This window comes from Hylobates moloch, unplaced genomic scaffold (assembly GCF_009828535.3).
Source record: "Hylobates moloch isolate HMO894 unplaced genomic scaffold, HMol_V3 SCAFFOLD_22, whole genome shotgun sequence".
Taxonomy (NCBI): Eukaryota; Metazoa; Chordata; class Mammalia; order Primates; family Hylobatidae; genus Hylobates; species Hylobates moloch.
In genome coordinates this window covers 8,536,952-8,558,976 of record NW_026652297.1, presented here as the reverse complement: position 1 = coordinate 8,558,976, position 22,025 = coordinate 8,536,952, and the positions used below count along the sequence as shown (strand labels likewise).

The 22,025-nt window shown below is 39.6% G+C and overlaps 1 protein-coding gene across 14 annotated transcripts in view; it reads right to left on the bottom strand.

Moving 5' to 3' along the window:
• The window catches only part of TFDP2 (transcription factor Dp-2), a 193,162-nt gene that overhangs the window by 58,536 nt on the left and 112,601 nt on the right, over window positions 1-22,025 (bottom strand). The window contains exon 4 of one of the 14 annotated variants that reach the window (XM_058433376.1): window positions 20,714-20,777. The exons of 10 other annotated variants lie outside the window; for them this stretch is intronic. In XM_058433376.1, coding sequence (XP_058289359.1) covers window positions 20,714-20,735 — 22 coding nt within the window. In that variant the 5' untranslated portion in view covers window positions 20,736-20,777. 3 more of the 14 variants (XM_058433377.1, XM_058433384.1, XM_058433380.1) reach the window with 3 other exon arrangements.

Sequence of the window (22,025 nt, the reverse complement as noted above, 5' to 3'; positions counted from 1 at the left end):
CTCTGTCGCCTTGGCTGGAGTGCAGTGGCATGATCTTGGCTCACTGCAACCTCTGCCTGCCGGGTTCATGCGATTCTCCTGTCTCAGCTTCCTGAGTAGCTGGGATTACAGGCACATGCCACCATGCCTGGCTAATTTTTGTATATGTAGTAGAGACAGGGTTTCACCATGTTGGTCAGGCTGGTTTTGAACTCCTGACCTCGTGATCCACCCACCACGGCCTCCCAAAGTGCTGGGATTACAGGCGTGAGCCACTGCGCCCAGCCAAAAGAATATCCTTTTTTTCTATCAGTCTGAGTGTTGCTTTTATATCCATCTCAGATGTCTTTCCATATCTGTAGATGTAGTGTTGCCTCAATATTTTTTTTATTTATTTATTTACTTATGAGATGGAGTCCCGCTCTTATCGTCCAGGCTGGAGTGCAGTGGCACGATCTTGGCTTACTGCAACCTCCGCCTCCTGGGTTCAGGCGATTCTCTTGCCTCAGCCTCCTGAAGAGCTGGGATTACAGGCACCCATCACCATGCTTGGCTAATTTTTGTACTTTCAGTAAAGATGGGGGTCTCATCATGCTGGCCAGGCTGGTCTCGAACTCCTGACCTCAGGGGATCCGCCCGCCTTGGCCTCCCAAAGTGCTAGGATTACAGGCGTAAGCCACCGTTCCAGGCCTCAATGTTTATTTTATTAGCTACATAGTATTCCCTTTTATGGCTCCAGCAGTCTATTTATTGAGCTCCTGAGTAATGGAAAAGCTTTTAGTATTACATATACTACTGCAATGACTATACATATTTCTTTACCCACATTACTTGTATCAACTGTGTATTTCTCCCTTTAGAAATGCATGAAAGTGTCCATTTACATATATCCTCATTAATCTACTGTTTTTTATTTTTTTATTTTTTTAGAGACGGGGTTTCCTTCTGTCACCCAGGCTGGAGTGTAGTGAAACAATCACAGCTCACTGCAGCCTCAAACTCCAGGGTTCAAGCCATCCTCCCCACTCAGCCTTCTGAGTACGCCACCACATCCAGCTAATTTTTTTTTTTTTTTTTTTGAGACGGAGTCTCGCTCTGTTGCCCAGGCTGGAGTGCAGTGGCGCAATCTCGGCTCACTGCAGGCTCCGCCTCCCGGGTTCACGCCATTCTCCTGCCTCAGCCTCTCCGAGCAGCTGGGACTACAGGCGCCCGCCACCACGCCCAGCTAATTTTTTTTGTATTTTTAGTAGAGACAGGGTTTCACCATGGTCTCGATCTCCTGACCTCATGATCCGCCCACCTCGGCCTCCCAAAGTGCTGGGATTACAAGCGTGAGCCACCACGCCCGGCCCATCCAGCTAATTTTTAAATTTTTTTAGAGACATGGTCTCACCATGTTGCCCAGGCTATTCTTGAACTCCTGGGCTCAAGCAATCCTCCCACCTCGGCCTCCCAAAGTGGGACTATCGGTGTGAGCCACTGCACCCAGGCAATGTCTTTTTAAATTTTATTTTCTTTGACAACTTTTACATTTAAAATTAAGTATAGTAACTCATTTTGGTCTTATTTTGGTTTTAATATATTGTTATGAGTACAGCTGAACATTGAGCATCTTTTGTTTAAAAGTTATGTAAATGTTCCTTCCTGAGAATTATGTCCACCCATTGGTTTTTGATGAGGTTTTTTTTTTTTTTTTGGTAGAATGTCTTTAAATATTGAAGAAATATGTTTATTCTATTATACTTTCTGCAAATATTTCCCCCAATTGAAAAGTGTTTGCTTTTATATGTTATTCTTTGCCCATTTTTTTTCTTTTTTTTTTTTGGTGAGATGGAGATTTACTCTTGTTGCCCAGGCTGGAGCGCAATGGCGTGATCTCGGCTCACTGCATCCTCCGCATCCCAGGTTCAATCGATTCTCCTGCCTCAGCCTCCTGAGTAGCTGGGATTACAGGCATGTGTCACCACGCCCGGCTAATTTTGTATTTTTAGTAGAGACGTGGTTTCACCATGTTGCCCAGGCTGATCTCGAACTCCTGACCTCAGGTAATCTGCCTGCCTCGGCCTCCCAAAGTGCTGGGATTACAGGCGTGAGCCACTGCGCCCGGCCTATTTGCACATTTTTAAGAATGTAGTCAATTTTGTAATCTCCTAATGACTTTTGTGTCAAACTTAAAAAGGTCTGTGTGTGTTTAAATGTAAAACTGAAGGAAGTGAGACTAATTGCCAGGGTTTTCCTAAATTTACCTCTGCTCCCTGGAAGTGCACTTTATACATGCACTTTAAACATGCTGCATTTTACTTATCGTACATGTTTTATATTTCCAGTTGGATATGCTGTTCTTACAAATTAATTATCAGCAGTTAGAATGTATACTAAGATTATTTTTTTTTTTTTTTTTTTTTTTTTTGAGATGGTCTGTTACCCAGGTGGGTCAGTGGCCAGCTCGATCATGCATTCGGTTCTCGGAGAGGCTGGGACTACAGGCGCCCGCCACCACGCCCGGCTAATTTTTTTGTATTTTTAGTAGAGACGGGGTTTCACTGTGGTCTCGATCTCCTGACCTCGTGATCCGCCCGCCTCGGCCTCCCAAAGTGCTGGGATTACAAGCGTGAGCCACCGCGCCCGGCCCCCAAGTTTTCTTATACAATTTTAAAGCCTTCATTTTAAATTATAAATCCTTGACCTACCTGGAACTTATCTAAGAAGTGACAGATCCAAGGTTTTCCCCCGAGTTAGCCACTTTTAATGAATAATCCACTCACTCTCCTCCATGCTGATATGAAATGCAACCTTGAGTTTACTTATTTGGGTCAATTTATTGATTTTCTATTCTGCTCCACTGATCTGCCTCTTCATATGCCAGTTTCCCATGGTTTTGTTTCACTCATGATTAACAGTTCCACAAAAGAATAAGCTTAGTCAGAAAAAGAAAGTAGTGTCAGAGCATTTCCTTCCTTCCTGTACTACCTTTTAACTATCTGTTAATAACTACTGTAAAAGACTATCAATTAGCTTCAAATACAGTACTGAAGACGTCAAGTCACAGGTCAATTCTAGAACGGGCAATTTGTTTTGCAAAGAGAAATGATTTCACAACCTTAAGACTGTATTTCTAATTTTAGCCAGCCATCTAGAAAGCAATATATGTCACGGAAAACAAAGTAGACTAGGGAGAAAGGATATGGATGACTCAGGGGATATCTATCACCTGTATTTCAGAAATAACTCTTGGGCCAGGTACGGTGGCTCACATCTGTAATCCCAACACTTTGGGAGGCTAAGGTGGGCGGATCAGGAGGTTAGGAGTTCGAGACCAGCCTGGCCAACATGGTGAAACCCTGTCTCTACTAAAAATACAAAAACTTAGCCAGGAGTGGTGGTGTGCGCCTGTAATCCCAGCTGTTTGGGTGGCTGAGGCAGGAGAACTGCTTGCACTTGGGAAGTGGAGGTTGCGGTGAGCCGAGATAGTGCCACTGCACTCCAGCCTGGGCAACAGAGCAAGACTCCGTCTCAGTTGGGGGGGCGGTAAAAAAAAAAAGAAAGAAGAAGAAAATAACTCAGGCTCTGTAGGTCAACAGCATCATCTATGTAAATGAAATAAAAACAAACTTTGCAGTTACTCTGACTTCCTTCATTTTTATGTTTAAATATACTCATACACCTTTTTCTTAAAAAAAAAACAAAAAAACAGTTTTCAGGCCAGGTGTGATGGCTCATGCCTATAGTCCCAGCACTTTGGGAGGCTGAGGCAGGAGGATTGCTTGAGTCCAGGACTTCAAGACCAGCCTGGGCAACATAGTAAGGCCTCATCTCTATAAAAAAATAATAAAATCACCCAGGTGTAGTGACATACACTTATGGTCCCAGCTACATGGGAGGCTGAGGCAAGAGGATCTCCTGAGCCCAGGAAGTCGAGGCTGCAGTGAGCTGTGTTCATGCCACTGCACTCCCATCTGGGTGACAAAGCAAGACCTTGTCTCAAAAAAAAAAAAAAAAGTTTTCACTTTATTTACTACCTAGTATGACCTATCTGCACATGCACATTACACCACTGTTATGTTTTATTTTGATGCATTTGTACTGAACCATGTTCACCAAAGTCACGAAGATTAAATACAAAGGTAATCACTATTACAAAACTTTTTAACTCGGAATGACCTCAACATCACTATAATTGGGATGGGTGACAAAGAGAAGATAAAAAAGTTCATAATATCTCCAAAGTATAATGGTTCAAGTGACCTCTACAACCTTCCTCTTTCTATTTGGTTGTAAATGGAGATCAGGCATCCCATTGTGCAAAGATAAGGACAGAAAATCTGACATGCACATTCCTACATATCACACACACAGAAGGAAAAGCCTGAATGTTTCTGCAGCTGCCAGAATATAGAGAACTTTCAGGATTCACCCAAATGGATCACCTAACCAGAATCTTTCCAAAGGATCCTTGAAACGACCATAATAATAAGTGTATTTATAGCTCTATGGTCATATTTTTAAATGAATAAATCTTATATGTCAGTGTTTCCTACATACTTTCCCTAGAAGATCAAACCTGTTCTCTTGGCTTTGTTGAACAAGTTCACTGAGGGGACACTTTTTCAAACGATTAGCTAGCTCCCTCCTTTTCTTGTACCTAGAACCATAAATGCCCTAAATTCTTAAATTTGAAAGCAGAAAAAAATTTTTTTTTCTCCATCTTACCACATGTCAAGATTTAAACAGTATCTCTTCATTGCTTAAGCAAACTCCTCAATTCAAGCTCTGGTATCTGGAATATTATAACTGGTTTCATTTAGTTCATCAAACCTAAAAGATCTTAGAAATCACTAGGGTCACTTGCAGGGCCCTTCTCCTTCAATAATTTTTTAAGTGTTCACCCAGAAACATTTGTCTCATCTGTAGGTTTGATACTGCTCGTTTTTCATTGGCTTCTTTATCTTTAGTTAAAACATGTCCTTTTGAAATCTTTTTTCTGTTAGCATATTCAGTCAAGGAAACTTTTTAATTGTTCAATTTCTCATTTTTCTTCCACCTGCTCAACTAAAATTTCCTAGTTTTGAAATGTATCTTCTGATTAATAATTGAGGAAGTTTACTATATGTCCTCAAACAACTTGATCCTCCCAATCCTTCCCAGCAGTTCTTCCCAAATATGAGTGATCACAAGATTCACTACAAAGGGGAGAGAGGTGTCTCTTATTCAAAACACACACTCCTGAGCTCCACTGGACACCTAAAGATTCAAAAATTAGGTGGAGAATTTGTATTTTTAAGTGCCTCAGATGATTCTTACGGTCTGGTAAGACTCTTTGTTCACATTAAGGAAATAATGAAATGCAAGTGGACTCTAGTACACTGAACTTATCTCTATTCTCACTTTAAAAGAGTCTGAGTGACCCTTATTTCTTCTGTTTCTTGTTCTTAAGTGTTATATTTTTTCACTGTTTAGCCCATTTTCAATCACCAGTTAGCGCCATCACGACAGTCAATACACCCACCAGATGGCACACAGACACTGTTTACAGGCCTAGTAAAAGAGAAAGCACAGAAAGCAGCACATTTTATCTCATACCAACAGCCACTGAATGGCTAGAGTTGATCAAGGCAGCTGAGTGCAACCACAAGGATCAGAATTTATGAGTACTCAAATACCCAAGAGGACTTCACTGGAAATTACTCTCATGAAGAAGCTCACAGTCCCTCTGAGAGGGTAGCCAGACAGGGGTAACAGATAAATCCTTTTAAATTTACAGTTAAGTGAGATATTTTTCTAATATTTATAAGAGGTGACCATGACTGCAGACAGACTTTGAATTAAAAAGCTGGGTTCCTGGGCCAGGCACAGGTGGCCCATGCCTGAATCCCAGCACTTTGGGAGGCCAAGGCGGGCGGATCACGAAATCAGGAGTTTGAGACTGGCCTGGCCAACATGGTGAAACCCCATCTCTAGTAAAAATACAAAAATTAGCCGGGTGCAGTGGCATGCGCCCGTAGTCCCAGCTACTCGGGAGGCTGAGGCAGGAGAATCGCATGAACCCGGGAGGCGGAGGTTGCAGTAAGCCAAGATCGTGCCACTGCACTCCAGTCTGGCAACAGAGCAAGACATCGTCTCAAAAAAAAAAAAAAAACAGAAAAAGAAAAAGAAAAAAAAGTTGGGTTTTTAAAATAAGTTTTTTTATTTATTTGAGATAGAGTCTTGCTGTGTCACCTAGGCTGGAGTGCAGTGGCGTGATCTCGGCTCACTGCAACCTCCGCCTCCTGGGTTCAAGCGAATCTCCTATCTCAGCCTCCTGAGAAGCTGGGATTACGGGCATGTGCCACCACACCTGGCTTTTTTTTTTTTTTTTTGTATTTTTAGTAGAGACAGGGTTTTGCCGTGTTGTCCAGGCTGGTCTCGAACTCCTGACCTCAACTGATCCACCTGCCCTGGCCTCCCAATGTGCTGGGATTACAGGCGTGAACCACCACGCCCGGCTGGGGGGTTCTTAAATGTAAAACTTTAGGATACAAATTCAAAGGGACCAAGGACCACCCATGAATTAAGAGTTCCAAAGCAGTTATTCTCCTTAGCAAATAAAAGAGGGGATCATTGTTTTATAATACCATGCACTAAGCAGCTCATTCAAAACTGCAGTAAGTTACTGATATTATAATTTCAACAATATATTCTACTTGAGGGCTATTACTGAAGCTACATTTAAATCACACTGTGAAATGCAAGAAATCTTAAAGTTAGACATCAATGTCAACAAAATCTCTTTGTATTAAAAATTTATCCATTAAAGATTTTTAAATTTTTTTTGGGACAGGGTCTTGCTCTGTTGCCTAGGCTGGAGCGCAGTAGCATGATCTCTGCCCACTGCAGCCTTGACCTGGGCTCAAGGGATCCTCCCACCTCATTCTCCCGAGTAGCTGGGACCACAGATGCGTGCCACCATGCCCAGTTAATTTTTGTATTTTTTGTAGAGACAGGATTTTGCCATGTGCCCAGGCTGGTCTTGAACTCCTAAATTAAAGTAATCCGCCTACCTTGGCCTCTCCAGGTGCTGGGATTACAGGCATGTGCCACCATGCCCAGCCCATTAAAAGATTTTTGAAAACTTCTATAAATAAGTTCTACTGTGTCTACCTGGCACATGGTAAGTGCTCACTTAGTGGTCTGTTCATTTTTCTGTCAGAGAAATTGCCAAGAGTTGCCAAATTTTCACTACAAGTGAGCAAAGTGCCAAAACCAAAGTCCCCGGTTGATAGTCTCCAGCTTTAGAGTTACCATGTAAAAATTAATTTGAAAATTGGTTTCTTGAAACTTGGTAGAAAGAAACAACTTAATTACATGACAGGTTCCTGGATCAGTTCACAAAACATAGTTAATTCATAATATACTCAAAGCACCATACTCATACTGGTCTACCTGCTCCTAAACAATGTAAAAGGTCTTCTCTTCAGAGAAATATAGGCATCAGGCACATCTCCCCTCTTACTCCACTCCAGAGATGAGAAATTTCAAGGTGGCTGTTACTTCTAGTTGCATACGTATATGTAAGGCAGAAAAAAAAGGCTAAATCATTGACCTCTCTGGGTATTCTGAATCGGGTTACAATAAATAGGTAAGGCTCAGGTTCTTCTAAGACCTCAGTTTTGTGCTAAAGAGTTCATACATAAAGCAAGAACCACAGGTACTTCACTCCTGAAGTCTTCTTTCAGTAGACATTTTAAAGATTTAATTTAAGACCAGGTGTGATGGCTCATGCCTGTAATCCCAGCACTTTGGGAGGTCGAGGCCGGCGGATCACCTGAGGTCAGGCGTTCGAGAACAGCCTGGCCAACATGGTGAAACCCCATCTCTACTAAAATACAAAAATTAGCTGGGTGTGGTGGTGGGCACCTGTAATCTCAGCTACTCGGGAGGCTGAGGCAGGAGAATTGCTTGAACCCGGGAAGCAGAGGCTGCAGTGAACTGAGATTGCACCACTGCACTCCAGCCCGGGCGACAACAGTGAGACTCTGTCTCAAAGAAAAAAAAAAAAAAAGATTTAATTTAATCTTTAAATTGATTATGACTGGAAATATTTATTAGAAATTAAAGACAATTAAGGAATTACCTCTAGATGGCAGATGAATTAGGAATGTTTTTGTTTGTTTTTTCCTTCAGACACTCCCAACCAATTTCCAGGTAACAAACTTGAATGGTTTGGTTTCGCATATATAGAGTATAAAACTACAATATAATAGAAAATTATACTCTCTATGTTCTATACTCCATATATGCTAAAACTAATGTGCTCTTCTCAACCATAATTTGACCACACATTCAATAATTCCAAGATAATTTACACATACAGAGGCAGTGGGAATTCATCTTAAAATAATTCAACTGATTTTGTTCTTCATTTCTCAATTTGAAGGGCTAGGAGTCCAAACTACGTCCTTGCTGCTGTTGCTGATACTGTTTTCCTTGTTAAGTAACTTATTGTCATGTCTACATTTATAATTGTAAGTGATACACATTTTTATAATCACAATCTATGATGCTATCACAGTTATGTATAACATGTGGAGTGACCAACTTTTTTTTAAGGCTGTCTACTCCATCAAAATTTCTGTTCTTTGATCAGAATTGTAAAAAAAGTTCTTTAGGCAAATCTATGGTTTGTAAATCCATTTTAAAGTCCATGTAAATTGTTTTACTTATTTTAGAGAGAAAAAAACTCAACCACTACATGTTGCTATTCCTTAAGATAAGCAAAATGTACACAGATAAATTTTAGAATCTGAATCTTAATTGAAATAATGATTCAATAAACTTCAAAGGCCAGGCGTGTGGGTGCATGCCTGTAATCCCAGCTACTGGCCGGGGCGGCGGAGGGGAGGGGGGATGAGGAAGGAGAATCACTTGAACCCGGGAGGCAGAGGCGGCAGTGAGCCGAGATCACACCATTGCACTCCAGCCTGGGCAACAAGAGCAAAACTCCGTCTCAAACAAACAAACAAACAAACTTCAAAATCTCTGAATTTGGTCATCATTATTTGAAGAAAAGAAAATCTTCTGGCCGGCGAGGTGGCTCACGCCCGTAATCCCAGCACTCTGGGAGGCCGAGGTGGGCGGATCTCCAGGTCAGGAGATCGAGACTATCAGGCTGAGGTGGGCAGATCACGAGGTCAGGAGATTGAGACCATCCTGGCTAACATGATGAAACCCCACCTCTACTAAAAATACAAAAAATTAGTCGGGCGTGGTGGTGGACGCCTGTAGTCCCAGCTACTGGGGAGGCTGAGGCAGGAGAATGGCGTGAACCTGGGAGCCAGAGCTTGCAGTGAGATTCCGTCTCAAAAAATAAATAAATAGGCCCGGCGCGGTGGCTCACGCCTGTAATCCCAGCACTTTGGGAGGCCGAGGCGGGCGGATCACGAGGTCAGGAGATCGAGACCATCCTGGCTAACACGGTGAAACCCCGTCTCTACTAAAAATACAAAAAAAAATTAGCCGGGCGAGGTGGCGGGCGCCTGTAGTCCCAGCTACTCGGGAGGCTGAGGCAGGAGAATGGCGTGAACCCCGGGAGGCGGAGCCTGCAGAGAGCCGAGATCGCGCCACTGCACTCCAGCCTGGGCGACAGCAAGACTCCGTCTCAAAAAAAAAAAAAATAAATAAAAATAAATAAATAAATAAATAAATAAAAAACAATCTTCAGGTAAGCCCACAGATCTTAGCTAACAGCAAGAGAAATTTTTAATAATCTGCTTGAATGTTGATATCTCTTCCAGTCTTCTCTCTCCTTAGGCCAATTATTTAGAAAACTGTATAATAATTAATCCATATGCAAATTTTAAACTATAGCTCAAAAACTTTATTGTAGTGTAAATTACTACGAATTTTCCAGTGTAGGGTATGGCAAATATTGAATAAGTGCCTCATATGTGAAAGAGCTGGTGCTCAGCATTGATTTTTCAAGAGCAAACTTAAGAAATGAATAAAGTTGAATGTGTATACACGCACATTATATAACAGCATAGGACTTCTTTGTGTTACTTGTAAAAGGAAAGGTTTTCACTTTCCTCATTATGAATTCCAAAAATTCAAAAACTGTTTTTCAGAATTTTGACTGCTTTCATTACACGCATAATGCTTCCACACTCTTCATTCCTACTCTTTTCAGCAGATAAACATTCTTCTCTTTCCATTAGCAACCAATCCAAGCTTATTATCTTTCTTTTTAGAGGCAAACTGCAACATATCATTTCAATTAAACCCAAAATATTATTCCCATATTTCTTATTCAAAGGTCTTAGGGATAAGCCTCAGCTTCTCACAGAAGATGAAATGATCTAGCAACATATGTAACTGATGTTTCACATTTTATTTTCATTTTGAGATTTTGTACCTATTGTCTAGTGATAAACTTTTGCAACTAAGTGTTTCCTCTATATTTTAGATGGCTTAGGCTTTAAAAAAAATAGTCTATATGATTTAATTATCAATTTTTTCCTTAAGTGAAGTTCACTAATATTAATTTTCTCACATTTTCATTAATTATACAGGCTACAGGCAATATTTAAAGTTTTTTAAAAATGCCTCTTCAAAGGGTATGTTACTCATTTTGTTACTCTATGACTTTCAATTCCTGAATATAAAATAATAAATTTCAAATGACTAAATTTTATTTATTCACTGATTAAGTCAGATTTATGACCTCTTCTCTCCATTCCAGCTACTCTGAGTTTTGAATGAAACAACCTCAATTGTAACAGAAGAAACATCTGTTGCTTTTTTTCTTCACCAGGGCTTTCCCAACTGAAAGAAGAAAGACTCTCTGCCTGACCTCCTCTCCCTCTCCCTCTCCCTCTCCCACTCCTGCTCCCCACCCACACTACTTTCCTTAAAACTTTAAGTAAATGTATTATTTAAAATTTTACCGTATCTATTAAAAACATCATAGTTCAGAAACATTCACTTCCTTATTGAACTTCAAAGAATGACTAAATGCTATTATATATCAAAAAAGACATGTCTAATAGAATATACGTTGTAACTAAAATGCAAACTTCAAGGGTATAACTGAAATTATCAATTCAATCAAGTTGTCACATATTCCAGGCTCATTAAGAATTGTTTAGGGGTAAGATTTTCTTCACAGTATCCAGATTCATATAGCATCTTGTATGCTATATTTTCTTTGCCAGTCCAAGGCTAACATAATGGCAGTCACTACCCCAAGAGGCAGACACCAAATGGTGCCACCCACACTCTCACACTGTGCCTCATAATAAACCATAAAGCAGTGGAATGCACCGGCCCCTTTATGAGCAAACAATGCCTAAGCTTCATTAGAATACAGCTGACATTTTCAAAGCACAAATACTTTTAAGAAAAATGTACTAGGGAAAAAAAGGAATGAAACAGCTATAAAAGCTGAAATATTTTTCAAGTGTCAGGTTGATTGCCAAGGATCCTTGGGAAGCATATTTTGCTGTTGGCAATTTAAAAGTTTTCATAAGTGGAAAAAATGTTTAGTTAAGGGCAAAGCTTATTTTATTAACTACTGGGGAAAAAAATGAAAGTAAAAACTATCCTTTGAATTGCTTTCACAAGTAATAACCATGAAGTACCTTTAAAATTACTGATTTCCTCAACTGCTGCTTTAGTTCCTGAATTAAGAAAACTGAGCTCCAGAATTTTCACATTTTAATTAATTTATATAAGTAACTGAGTAATAAACTAACTCTTCCCCTCCCCCGCCCCCTCCCCCCCACCTACCCCAACCCCCATACATAACCCTGTAGTTTTTCTGTCTGCAACAAGCAAGGACGTCTTGAAATCAGCGTGCTCCTGGCTATTTATCAATTTAATATTGCTGCTGCTTAAAGAATATAAAATAAGCGCTGTAAAAACTCACCCAGCAGTGAGAAACAAACTGATCTCTCTTACCTGGTCTAAGGAAGCATGCCTCTCACTGCAGTACCAACAACACTCTACAGTCTTTGTTACCATTCAGTGGAAACTTGAGACTGTGTCAGACGTAAGCAATCGAGCTCAGAAAAGCTCAATTTAAAATACTTCTCAGTAAAACTAAAAAGATGCTCAAGAAAACTGTTTGGTTAACCAGCTTTCAAGAGACATATGAATACTGTTTACGACAAAGACATCTCAAAATAAATTGAAAAGTGCAGGTCTTAGATGAAGGGGCTTTTCTATGTAGAACCTTGTTTTCTTATTAAAAGGATATTTTTATTTTAAAAAATGCTTAAAGTACACACTTGATCTTAGCCAAAAGGCCGAGAAGCAATAAAAATGCTTAAAGTAAAAAAGGTGAAATAACTACAAGTTAATATTTTTCTAAATATCACTTGCCTTTTAACTAACTTCAAAAATAAGATTAAACTTACTCGTGAAACCTGCATAATTTGAATTATACATATCAGAGTATCTGCTGGCTCCAAAGCAGTCACAAAGCAGGAGACTTAATGCATCTTGAAAGCAGAGCAAAAGCACCATGAGTTTCAGGGGGGAAAAAGGAGGAGAAACTCTTGAAAAACTGGTCGGGGCTTTTTGAACCTGTAATAACTGTCCAGCTCTTGTAGGAGGAAAAAAATGTCCCAGTCCTGCCCCCTGAGATAGGAGGCTATGCTTCAATGCCAAAATGAATGACAGGCCCATTTCTGATATCAACAAAGAGCAGCTTAGTTGTGCTTTTTTTTTTTTCCACTTTCCCACACAGAAGTTCTAAAATTTCCAGGTTAGTCCCTTTATAGCTAGGGTTAAGTACCTTTCTCCATTTTCTCAAGAGGGAACCCAATTATGTTGTCCTGGTTTTTTTTAAATGACTAATTAAATATACATACCTAATCATCTTACTTAGTTTTCCTAGGCAGGAAGCTGAACAAAAGATGACCTCCTAGGTTCCTTTCCAAATCTATTCTTTTCAATATCAAATAACCATATGACTGTCAATATTAATAAGCTTTTCCAGCATCCTGATGTATGGCACAAGTAGAAACAAAAAGCAAGGTAACATTAAAAACAAAGCAACTGAGATAAAATTTTCAACTAGCAAGATGTAAAGATAATTTACCAAGGTACATGTCTTTGATTACAGAAATTCAAAACAAATACTTCAATCAACAACATATATTTGCTGAATACTTATTATGAGCCGAGCACTATTTTGGGCCCTGGAGATACAGTAGTGAATGCAACAGACAAAAGCCAAACAAAAAATCCCTGTCTTTAGTGAGCTTAGTTTATTTCAGTTCACTCTAAGTACAACTCTCCTAGATGACTAAGGTACTTTTCCTTCGTTGATAAGTTATCACCTATTCTGAAATATTCCCCTTGGAAAGTATGTCTTGACAACAGCTCCAGGAGACGCTGTAAAGTATTTGGTGCTCTGTTCAGTGTTGTATCACCAGTGTCTAAAACAGTGTCTGTTAGACACTCAAATACATATTGAATCAAATAGGTCAGAGAGCTTTTTCTTACTCAAAATTTTCCTTTGCCAACACATGTTATACTTACACGCATACAGAGATATGACAACAATAATACAATACAGGGTGTAAATTAAATTGGGTTGTAAACACGTGTTAGTATAAACAAAACTGAAAATACAACCTATATGGCCCTCTATCTTTCCAGATTCTACAATAAAATCTGTTTTCACTACTGGATGTGAGGTCAATGTAATATCTGAGTAAATAAATCAGATAAAATTCTATAAACTAAGTTTTCGTGGACAGTTAGATTTCAGAGGAGTTTTGAAAGAAAAAAGAAACTTGGAAATTACACAGAAGCTGATCAGTTTGGTATATTAAAATCTTACATGTTTATATTCATTTACATTCCCACATTTGGAAACAATTTTAAACTCCCCATCCTGCTTTGCACCATTCTTGATCATCTTACCAGATGATGCTTCTTACAGAGAAAATAAGTGTACACCTTTAACCTGTCAGATCAGCTAGAAGTGCTCACCTATGTCACCCAAGGCCAGAATATTCAGGGGCTAGATATGGTCACACCTACTCTGTTATAGTCTTAAAACAAAAGGAAATTAAACATCCAAGTACTCAAGTATATTCCCGTGTCTCTAAATAGGAGAGCAACCCCCTGCCCTCCCATCGTCCAGAGCTAGACAATAATTACAAGTTAAAATATAAACTATCTAGTGTATGTTTTAACAATAAACCTAACAGCAACCGAAAGTCAGAGAGATGTGATAACTGAGGTCAAGTGACAAATAAAATAAGATGGGGCCAAAGTAGGATTCTACTGTTCTTGCCGAATGAATTTTCCTTTTCCCATTCCTTCCTTCGATAAATACTGAGCACCTATTATGTATCAGGCACTGAGCTAGGCAACAAATTGACCTGTTACCTACTGTCTACTCCATAGATCTGACCTTCAGCCTATCTATTCCTTCAGGTTTCCTTCTCCAGGCTTGCCTTCCTTTCCAGAGCCTTTTCTCTGGTCTCCAATTCTTTACTCATACTACACCCTTCAATCTGCTCTGATGCCGTTCTTCGCAGGTAGCATAATCACTACCTTTTATGTTCTTCTGCAAGTGTATGACACAGTGTGGGGAAAGTAATAAGACTTCCCACTCAGATGATAAAAATGCAGATTATATAGGTAGTGTCAAACAATTTCTCCTTAATCTTATGTAGAAAATCCATTTAAGCATCATTAATTACAACTACTGATTATCTGGAAAACACTAAAAGTAGCTAGACATTCTCCTAGGTTTATAAACTGATTTATTTGGACTGGAGTTTGTGACATTTATTGGCAATCTGCCCAAATATTAAGCCCATTTAACAGACACATTTATGATTCTATAGGCAGAAATAACACTATGATAGTGTAATGATAGCAGGCATTGGCCAAATAAAAACTATCTATCAGATCTATATAATGAAGCAGTAGAAATTAGCTACATCGTACCTATACTTACATTTTCAAGTAAAATATCGAATCTTCCTGACAAGCACTGCACCTAAAGCAAAATCTTTCTGCTATCATTTGCATGGTTAGGTGCCAATTTCTTAAAAACACTGCATAGTAAATATTTCATATTTCATGTTTGCCTGCTGCTCTTCCTCTTTCCACTTTCCACTTATTTTCTTTCTCTCTCTCTTTTTTTTTTTTAGAGAGAGAGGGTTTTGTTCTGTCACCCAGGCTGGAGTTGATGTGCAGTGGTGTGATCACAGCTCACTGTAGCCTCAATCTCCTGGGCTCAGGTGATCCCTCCCACTTCAGCCTCCCAAGCAGCTGGGACCACAGGTGTGCACCACCATGCCTGGCTAATTTCTGTATTTTTTGTAGAGACAGAGTTTTGCTATGTTGCCCAGGCTGAACTCCTAGGCTCAAGTGATCCTCCTGTCTCCCTCCAAAGTGCTGGGATTACGAGTGTGAGCTACCACGCTTAGCTCTACTCTTTCCATATGCACATTTTTCTGAGTTCTGTGCTCGATGCTCTTTTCTTCAAGATCTACACTCCCACTCTAGAGGACGTTACCTATTTTCTACAGCTTTATCACCTCTACATAGATGACTACAGAAATTTATGCTTCTAGCCCTGGCTTTTTCTATTCTGCTGTAAACTCTTATTTAGATGCCTATTGGACATCTCTGTTTATATATCCCATAATCTCAACTCAGTATTGAACTTCCTGTCTACCTTCCCAAACCCACTCATCCTCCTAGGTTCCTCATCCTTGTTAAAGGCATTAATATCAAGAACAGAAAGAGATTTTCTTCTTGCCTCATCCTCACCACCCAAATGCCCACATTGTTTCCATTTTTTTTCTAACATATATCATTCTCCTAGTTTAAAAACAAAACAAAATGAGAGCTATAACTTCTGATGTCTAGAGCTATACCATCCAAAATGGTAGCCTTAGCCATATGTGGCCATTTAAATTTAAGGTGATTAAAATTAAATAAAATCGGCCGGGCGTGGTGGCTTATGCTCATAATCCCAGCACTTTGAGAGGCTGAGGCAGGTGGATCTACCTGAGGTCAGGAGTTCAAGACTGGCCAACATGGTGAAACCCCTCTCTACTAAAAATACAGAAACTAGCTGGGCATGGTGGCAGGCCCCTGTAGTCCCAGCTACTTGGGAGGCTGAGGCAGGAGAATCACTTGAACCCAGGAGGCGGAGGTTGCAGTGAGCCGAAATCACACCACTGCACTCCAGCCTGGGTGACTGAGCGAGACTGTCTTATAAAAATAGATAAATACATAAAATTAAATTTAAAATTTGATTTCTCAGTCATGCTAGCCACATGTCAAGTGCTCTATGGAGCTGCATGTGGCTAACAGCTACTGTATTGAACACTGTAGATACAGAATATTTCCATCACTGAAGAAAGTTCTGTTAAACATCTCTGATCTAGAAATCAATAGCAAACCATTTAAATTAGTAATCCAAATTTTTCTCAGTATAGCTCCAGCTCCAATCTACCTGTGTTAATGTTATCTTCTACCAAAACCCCTATGCATGCTTTATCACAACTTAGTGGGGCCCACAGAATTAAGTTGAAGGCTTCACAAAGATAAGGGAGGCCTACACAAGCTACATGGAGAGGCATCTATAGGAGGGAAAGAAAGCAAAGATTCTAGAGAGGACAGAAATAGTTCACTAAAGCCCCCACAAGTTAGGGAGGGACAAAATTTTGGAGATAATACCTTTAGCCTTAGAGAAGAAATATGGTACAGTGGAGACAGCATGAGCATTAGAGTCAGAATACTTCATCCAAATTCAAGTATTTGTTTAGTTATAAGGGACGGAAATCGAACTCAAACTAGTTTAACATGAAAGGAATTAGCTGGCTCAACTGGCTCACAGAATCCCAAAGGGTGAGATAACTGAACCAGGAGGGTCCACTTTGCAAAAGGGCCTTTTGTAGGTAACAAGGGCTTCAGCTTTCAAACTTACTTCCCTCTTCAGAAACTTTAATATTTCTCTTTCCACTGAGTTCATCTTAACATTTCAAATGCAGAGATTGTTCCCTTCTAACTGCTAACCAAACTAAAAACATCCTACTTCCCATCTCTCTTTAACCACCAAAATTTTTTAGTGTGGTATTTATAGCCACTATCTCAGCTTTTGCACCAACTATTTTTTTTTTTTCTTGAGACAGAGTTTTGCTCTTGTTGCCCAGGCTGGAGTGCAATGGCGCGATCTCGGCTCACCTCAACCTCCGCCTCACAGGTTCAAGCAATTCTCCCGCCTCAGCCTCCCGAGTAGCTGGGATTACAGGCATGCGCCACCACGCCTGGCTAATTTTTTTTGTATTTTTAGTAGAGACGGGGTTTCTCCATGTTGGTCAGGCTGGTCTCGAACTCCTGACCTCAGGTGATCCACCCACCATGGCCTCCCAAAGTGCTGGGATTACAGGTGTTAGCCACTGCGCCTGGCCTGCACCAACTATTAATTAATTATTAAATCTTCAAAAATGCACCAAGTACCTCTGACATAACTACTGTGTTAGCCACTAGAGATACAAAAATAAACAAGACGTAGTCCTTATCCTCAAAAAATAAAACAAAAAAACAAAAACCCAATTTGGCTTCTATCCAACTGCTCAAATGAACTGCATTGTCTAAAGCAGACAATGAGCTCTGCCTTGATAAGTCTAATAATGTGTGCTTATGCTCCATAGCCTTGCTGTATCTGGCCTTGCTGATCTTACAAATCCCATCTTCTTAATACTACTACAACGATCTTCTCTTGGCTTTTTTTTTTTTTTTTTTTTTTTGAGACGGAGTCTTGCTCTGTTGCCTAGGCTAGAGTGCAGTGGCGCGATCTCGGCTCACTGCAAGCTCTGCCTCCCGGGTTCTCACGGCCTCAGCCTCCCAAGTAGCTGGGACTACAGGCACCTGCCACCACACCCAGCTAATTTTTGTATATTTAGTAGTGACGGGGTTTCACCGTGTTAACCAAGATGGTCTCGATCTCCTGACCTCGTGATCCGCCTGCCTCGGCCTCCCAAAGTACTGGGATTACAGGCGTGAGCCACCACGCCCAGCCTTCTCTTGGCTTTTATAAAGACTATTCCTTCTCTGTTTCCACCCCAACATTTGTGGAGTGGTTCCTGTATTTTTTTCTTATTACTTGTATTCTAAATGGCTCAACCACAGCCATCTCTTTTGCTGTACTGTTGTTTCAGAAGGTGACTGGTTACATAATTTATTATCTAAACTGAATTACCATTAGGAGTGAAAGGGGCACACTATAAATAACTAGAAGCTGTTTGGGAAAAGTGGAACATATGGATTCCTGCTTAAAAACTTTCAGTAGTTCCTGCCTCCAAATCTTTAAGCATGCCATACAAAAACCTACTTTGAACTAATTGCCTTTACAGATTAAATTTCTATCTTTTTATGGCTGTCTCAAGGTCTATCTTCACTCAGCACTCAGAGTACAATGAGACAATAGTATGTCTAATCAAGAGTCTCATTTGACTGTCTCCCCCATCTAACAGCAACCTCATTACATCTCCTTGGTCAAAAGTGCCCATAAACCACTCATAAGCCTCATTGAGAGAGACGAGAAAATGGAGGCTTACTAATATCAAATAACTTGCATAAATGCTAGCAACTGGTAAAACTGAGATTCTAAATGATATGGTTTGGCTGTGTCCCCACTCATATATCTCATCTTGAATTCCCATGTGTTGTGGGAGGGACCTGGTGGTAGGTAATTGAATCACGGGGGCAGGTCTTTCTGGTGCTGTTCTTGTGATAGTAAGTCTCACGAGATCTGCTGGTTACTGTAAGGGGGAGTTTTCCTGCACAAGCGCTCCTCTCTTTGCCTGCTGCCATACACGTAAGACATGACTTGCTCCTCCTTGCCTTCTGGCATGATTGTGAGGCTTCCCCAGCCACATGGAACTGTAAGTCCAATTAAACCTCTTTCTTTCGTAAATTGCCATGTCTCAGGTATGTATTTATCAGCAGTGTGAAAATGGACTAATATACTAATGAAGTTCTTGACTTCTCAAAGTCCACATACTTGGTGACTATCACTATTAATTATAGATATGAATTCAGTGAGTAGATTTTAATCAAAAAGCTAATTAAAGCCTAATACTGTTCTCCATGGCATATAGTCCATTTGTGCCAAGTAAACTATTCTGGATGGGAAAAAAAAATCAAGAAGATCACTTCAGTCCTCTATATGAAAACTTTTGATGGTTCCTCATTAAATAGATAATACAAGGTCCTTAATGGATAACTGTTTTAGGATACCTGTTTTTCTAGGCTCACCTCCCACAATTCCAGGTGCATGACTTATTTACCATTCCCTGAACGGTCCATGACTTTACTGCTAAGGTCAGAATTTTCTTTACCTGGTAAATTAGTGCTTATCCTCCAAAACCCATAGAAAATGTCACCTCCTTAGTTAAGATATTCACAATTATCTGAATAGACCTGGTCCTATTTTGAGTTCCCACAGTATTGATGATGTGCATTTATTACATTTATCACAGCCCTTTGTAATTTGCATGTCTGTCACTTCCCATAGTCTGTGAGTTCCTCCACAGCGGTTTTTGGCTCTCCAGCCCTCCTATTCCATCTCTGTACCCTCCTCATCTAGAAGACCACATAGTAGACAGCATGCACTCAATAAATATCTATTAATAAACAAATTAATAAATGACAAGGGACCTTCACTTGATCAAATACCTTCAGTAGCTTCCCATCTGTTAAAAGAACTCCCCTGAATACAAAAGATATTCCAACTACCTTGGCCTTCTTTCCAGGCTCTTAATGATTGGACCTAGATGAAATTCTGTAACTAGTAACATTTCCATTTATAATTACCAGCAACTAGCTCCATTAGTCACCCACAATTCTCTGTCATGTTTTCCCAAACATGCTAAAGATATTCCTGCTGTCCTGTCTTAAAAAACTCATGGGGCAGTCTTGTTCAAAATGTCTTTTCCCCTCCTCTTTGTCTCTTCAAATTCTACACACTCCTCAGCGTCCAATGGTAGTCTGAACTCGTTATAAGACTCTCTATGACCTCGAGTGTAACCTAAACTTCTTCCTCTACATTCCTACATAAAATATATTAAATATCAAAACCAATATAGCTAAAATAAATATGTGTTACAGGAATAACTTTGGTATAACAAATTTTAACTAAGTTACATGATAAATTCTTAATAAGCTGCCATCAAAACTGCAAAATTTAGTTTGTTCATTCAATCTACACATATTTGCTGATTGTTTACATGTGCCAGACATTAGGAGAGGACCTAAAAATATACTTGTGAAGATATAATTCCTAGCCTCAGGAAGTTACGGTCTAATGGAGGACACATTATAAACAAGCAAATAAATACAAAAACATCATCAACTGTGTTAACTGCAATGAAAAAAACCAGTGGGCATTAGAGAGATGGTAAGGGGTATTATTAACACATTGTATGCTCTTTTATTATAGATAAGGTGGTCCAAGAAGACCTCTCTGAGTACTATTTAAGCTGCAACCTAGAAGGTGAAGAGGTCTCAGCCATGGTAAAAGCAGGGAGAAGATAATTTCAGGCAGAAAAACACAACTGTGCAAAGGCTCACATAATACCCATAATTAAAGTAAAGCAAATAAATTGAAACTGAGGAAGACAAATACACATAAGGAAATGGTTTTGGGGGGAAAAAGTAATTTACTAGTTGTGGTTATTTACACAAAGTAAGAGAGGGAATCCAGTTCTTATTTTCTTACCTGGGACTACAGTAAAAAACATGGGGAAAGAAACAGAATCATGGATGCCATTCTGAGCAGAAGACTAAGAAGCAAGAAGATTATCAGACATCAATAAATATTCTTTAAATACTCTCATGAATGCATAATATTCCACTATACAGTTGTGTCATATTTTATTTCCCTTTTAAAAGGATATTTACAGTCTTCATACTTTGCAGTTATACATCATCATGTAATAAACATGTCTCCACCCAAATCTCTGATTCTTTTCTAATGACAAATCCCCCAGAAGCCTTTCTACTGAGTGAAAGAATATAAATTATTTTAAGAGGTTTGATATTTATTACCAATTTGCTTCCCAAGAGTGCTTGTGCTGATCCCCTACGGAAGTAGATATAAAGAAGAAGTAGAAGGGCCAGGCGCAGTGGCTCATGCCTGTAATCCCAGCACTTTGGGAGGCCGAAGCAGGCAGATCACGAGGTCAGTAGATTGAGACCATCCTGGCTAACACAGTGAAACCCCGTCTCTACTAAAAATACAAAGAATTAGCCGGGCGTAGTGGCGGGAGCCTGTAGTCCCAGCTACTCGGGAGGCTGAGGCAGGAGAATGGCGTGAACCCAGGGGGCGGAGCTTGCAGTGAGGCGAGTTCGTACCACTGCACTCCAGCCTGGGCGACAGAGCGAGACTTCATCCCATAAAAAAAAAAAAAAGAAAGTAGAAATACTGTAGATAAGAAGAATTAAATAGACGTAGAATAAGAAGTAGATGTAAAATAAAGATACCAATTTCTCACACCTTTGCCAACAAAGGTAATAATTTTAAGAAAATCTTTGCTAATTGATAGAGGAAAAATATTTCGTTTTTAAATAGCTTTTTATATGATGTCCAAAATACTGCACATGCTCATGTCAGAAAAAAACTGCAGAATATAGAAAAGCACACAGGAGGAAACAAAAATCATCTAGAATTCAATCATCCAAAATTACAATTAATGTTTTGTGTACACATATCGAGTCTTTCTATGCTACATATTTTTTTTTTTTTTACAAAAAAGGGGATCACACCATACATGTTAGTTTAACTTTTTGAACTTAACAAATTGTTTAACTTTTAATATCTACAGAATACCACCATACAAGAATATCACAATATACTGTTAATTATCATGCTACTTCCAATTTTTCATTATTATTAACAATGCCGTGATAGGCACCCTTTGACTAAATCTTCCCACAGATCTTCCTTTATTAGAATACATCAACGGCACAGACGTGGCTAAGTCAAATAATTTGTACAATTTTAAGCTTTTTGATATGGTACAGCGCAAATT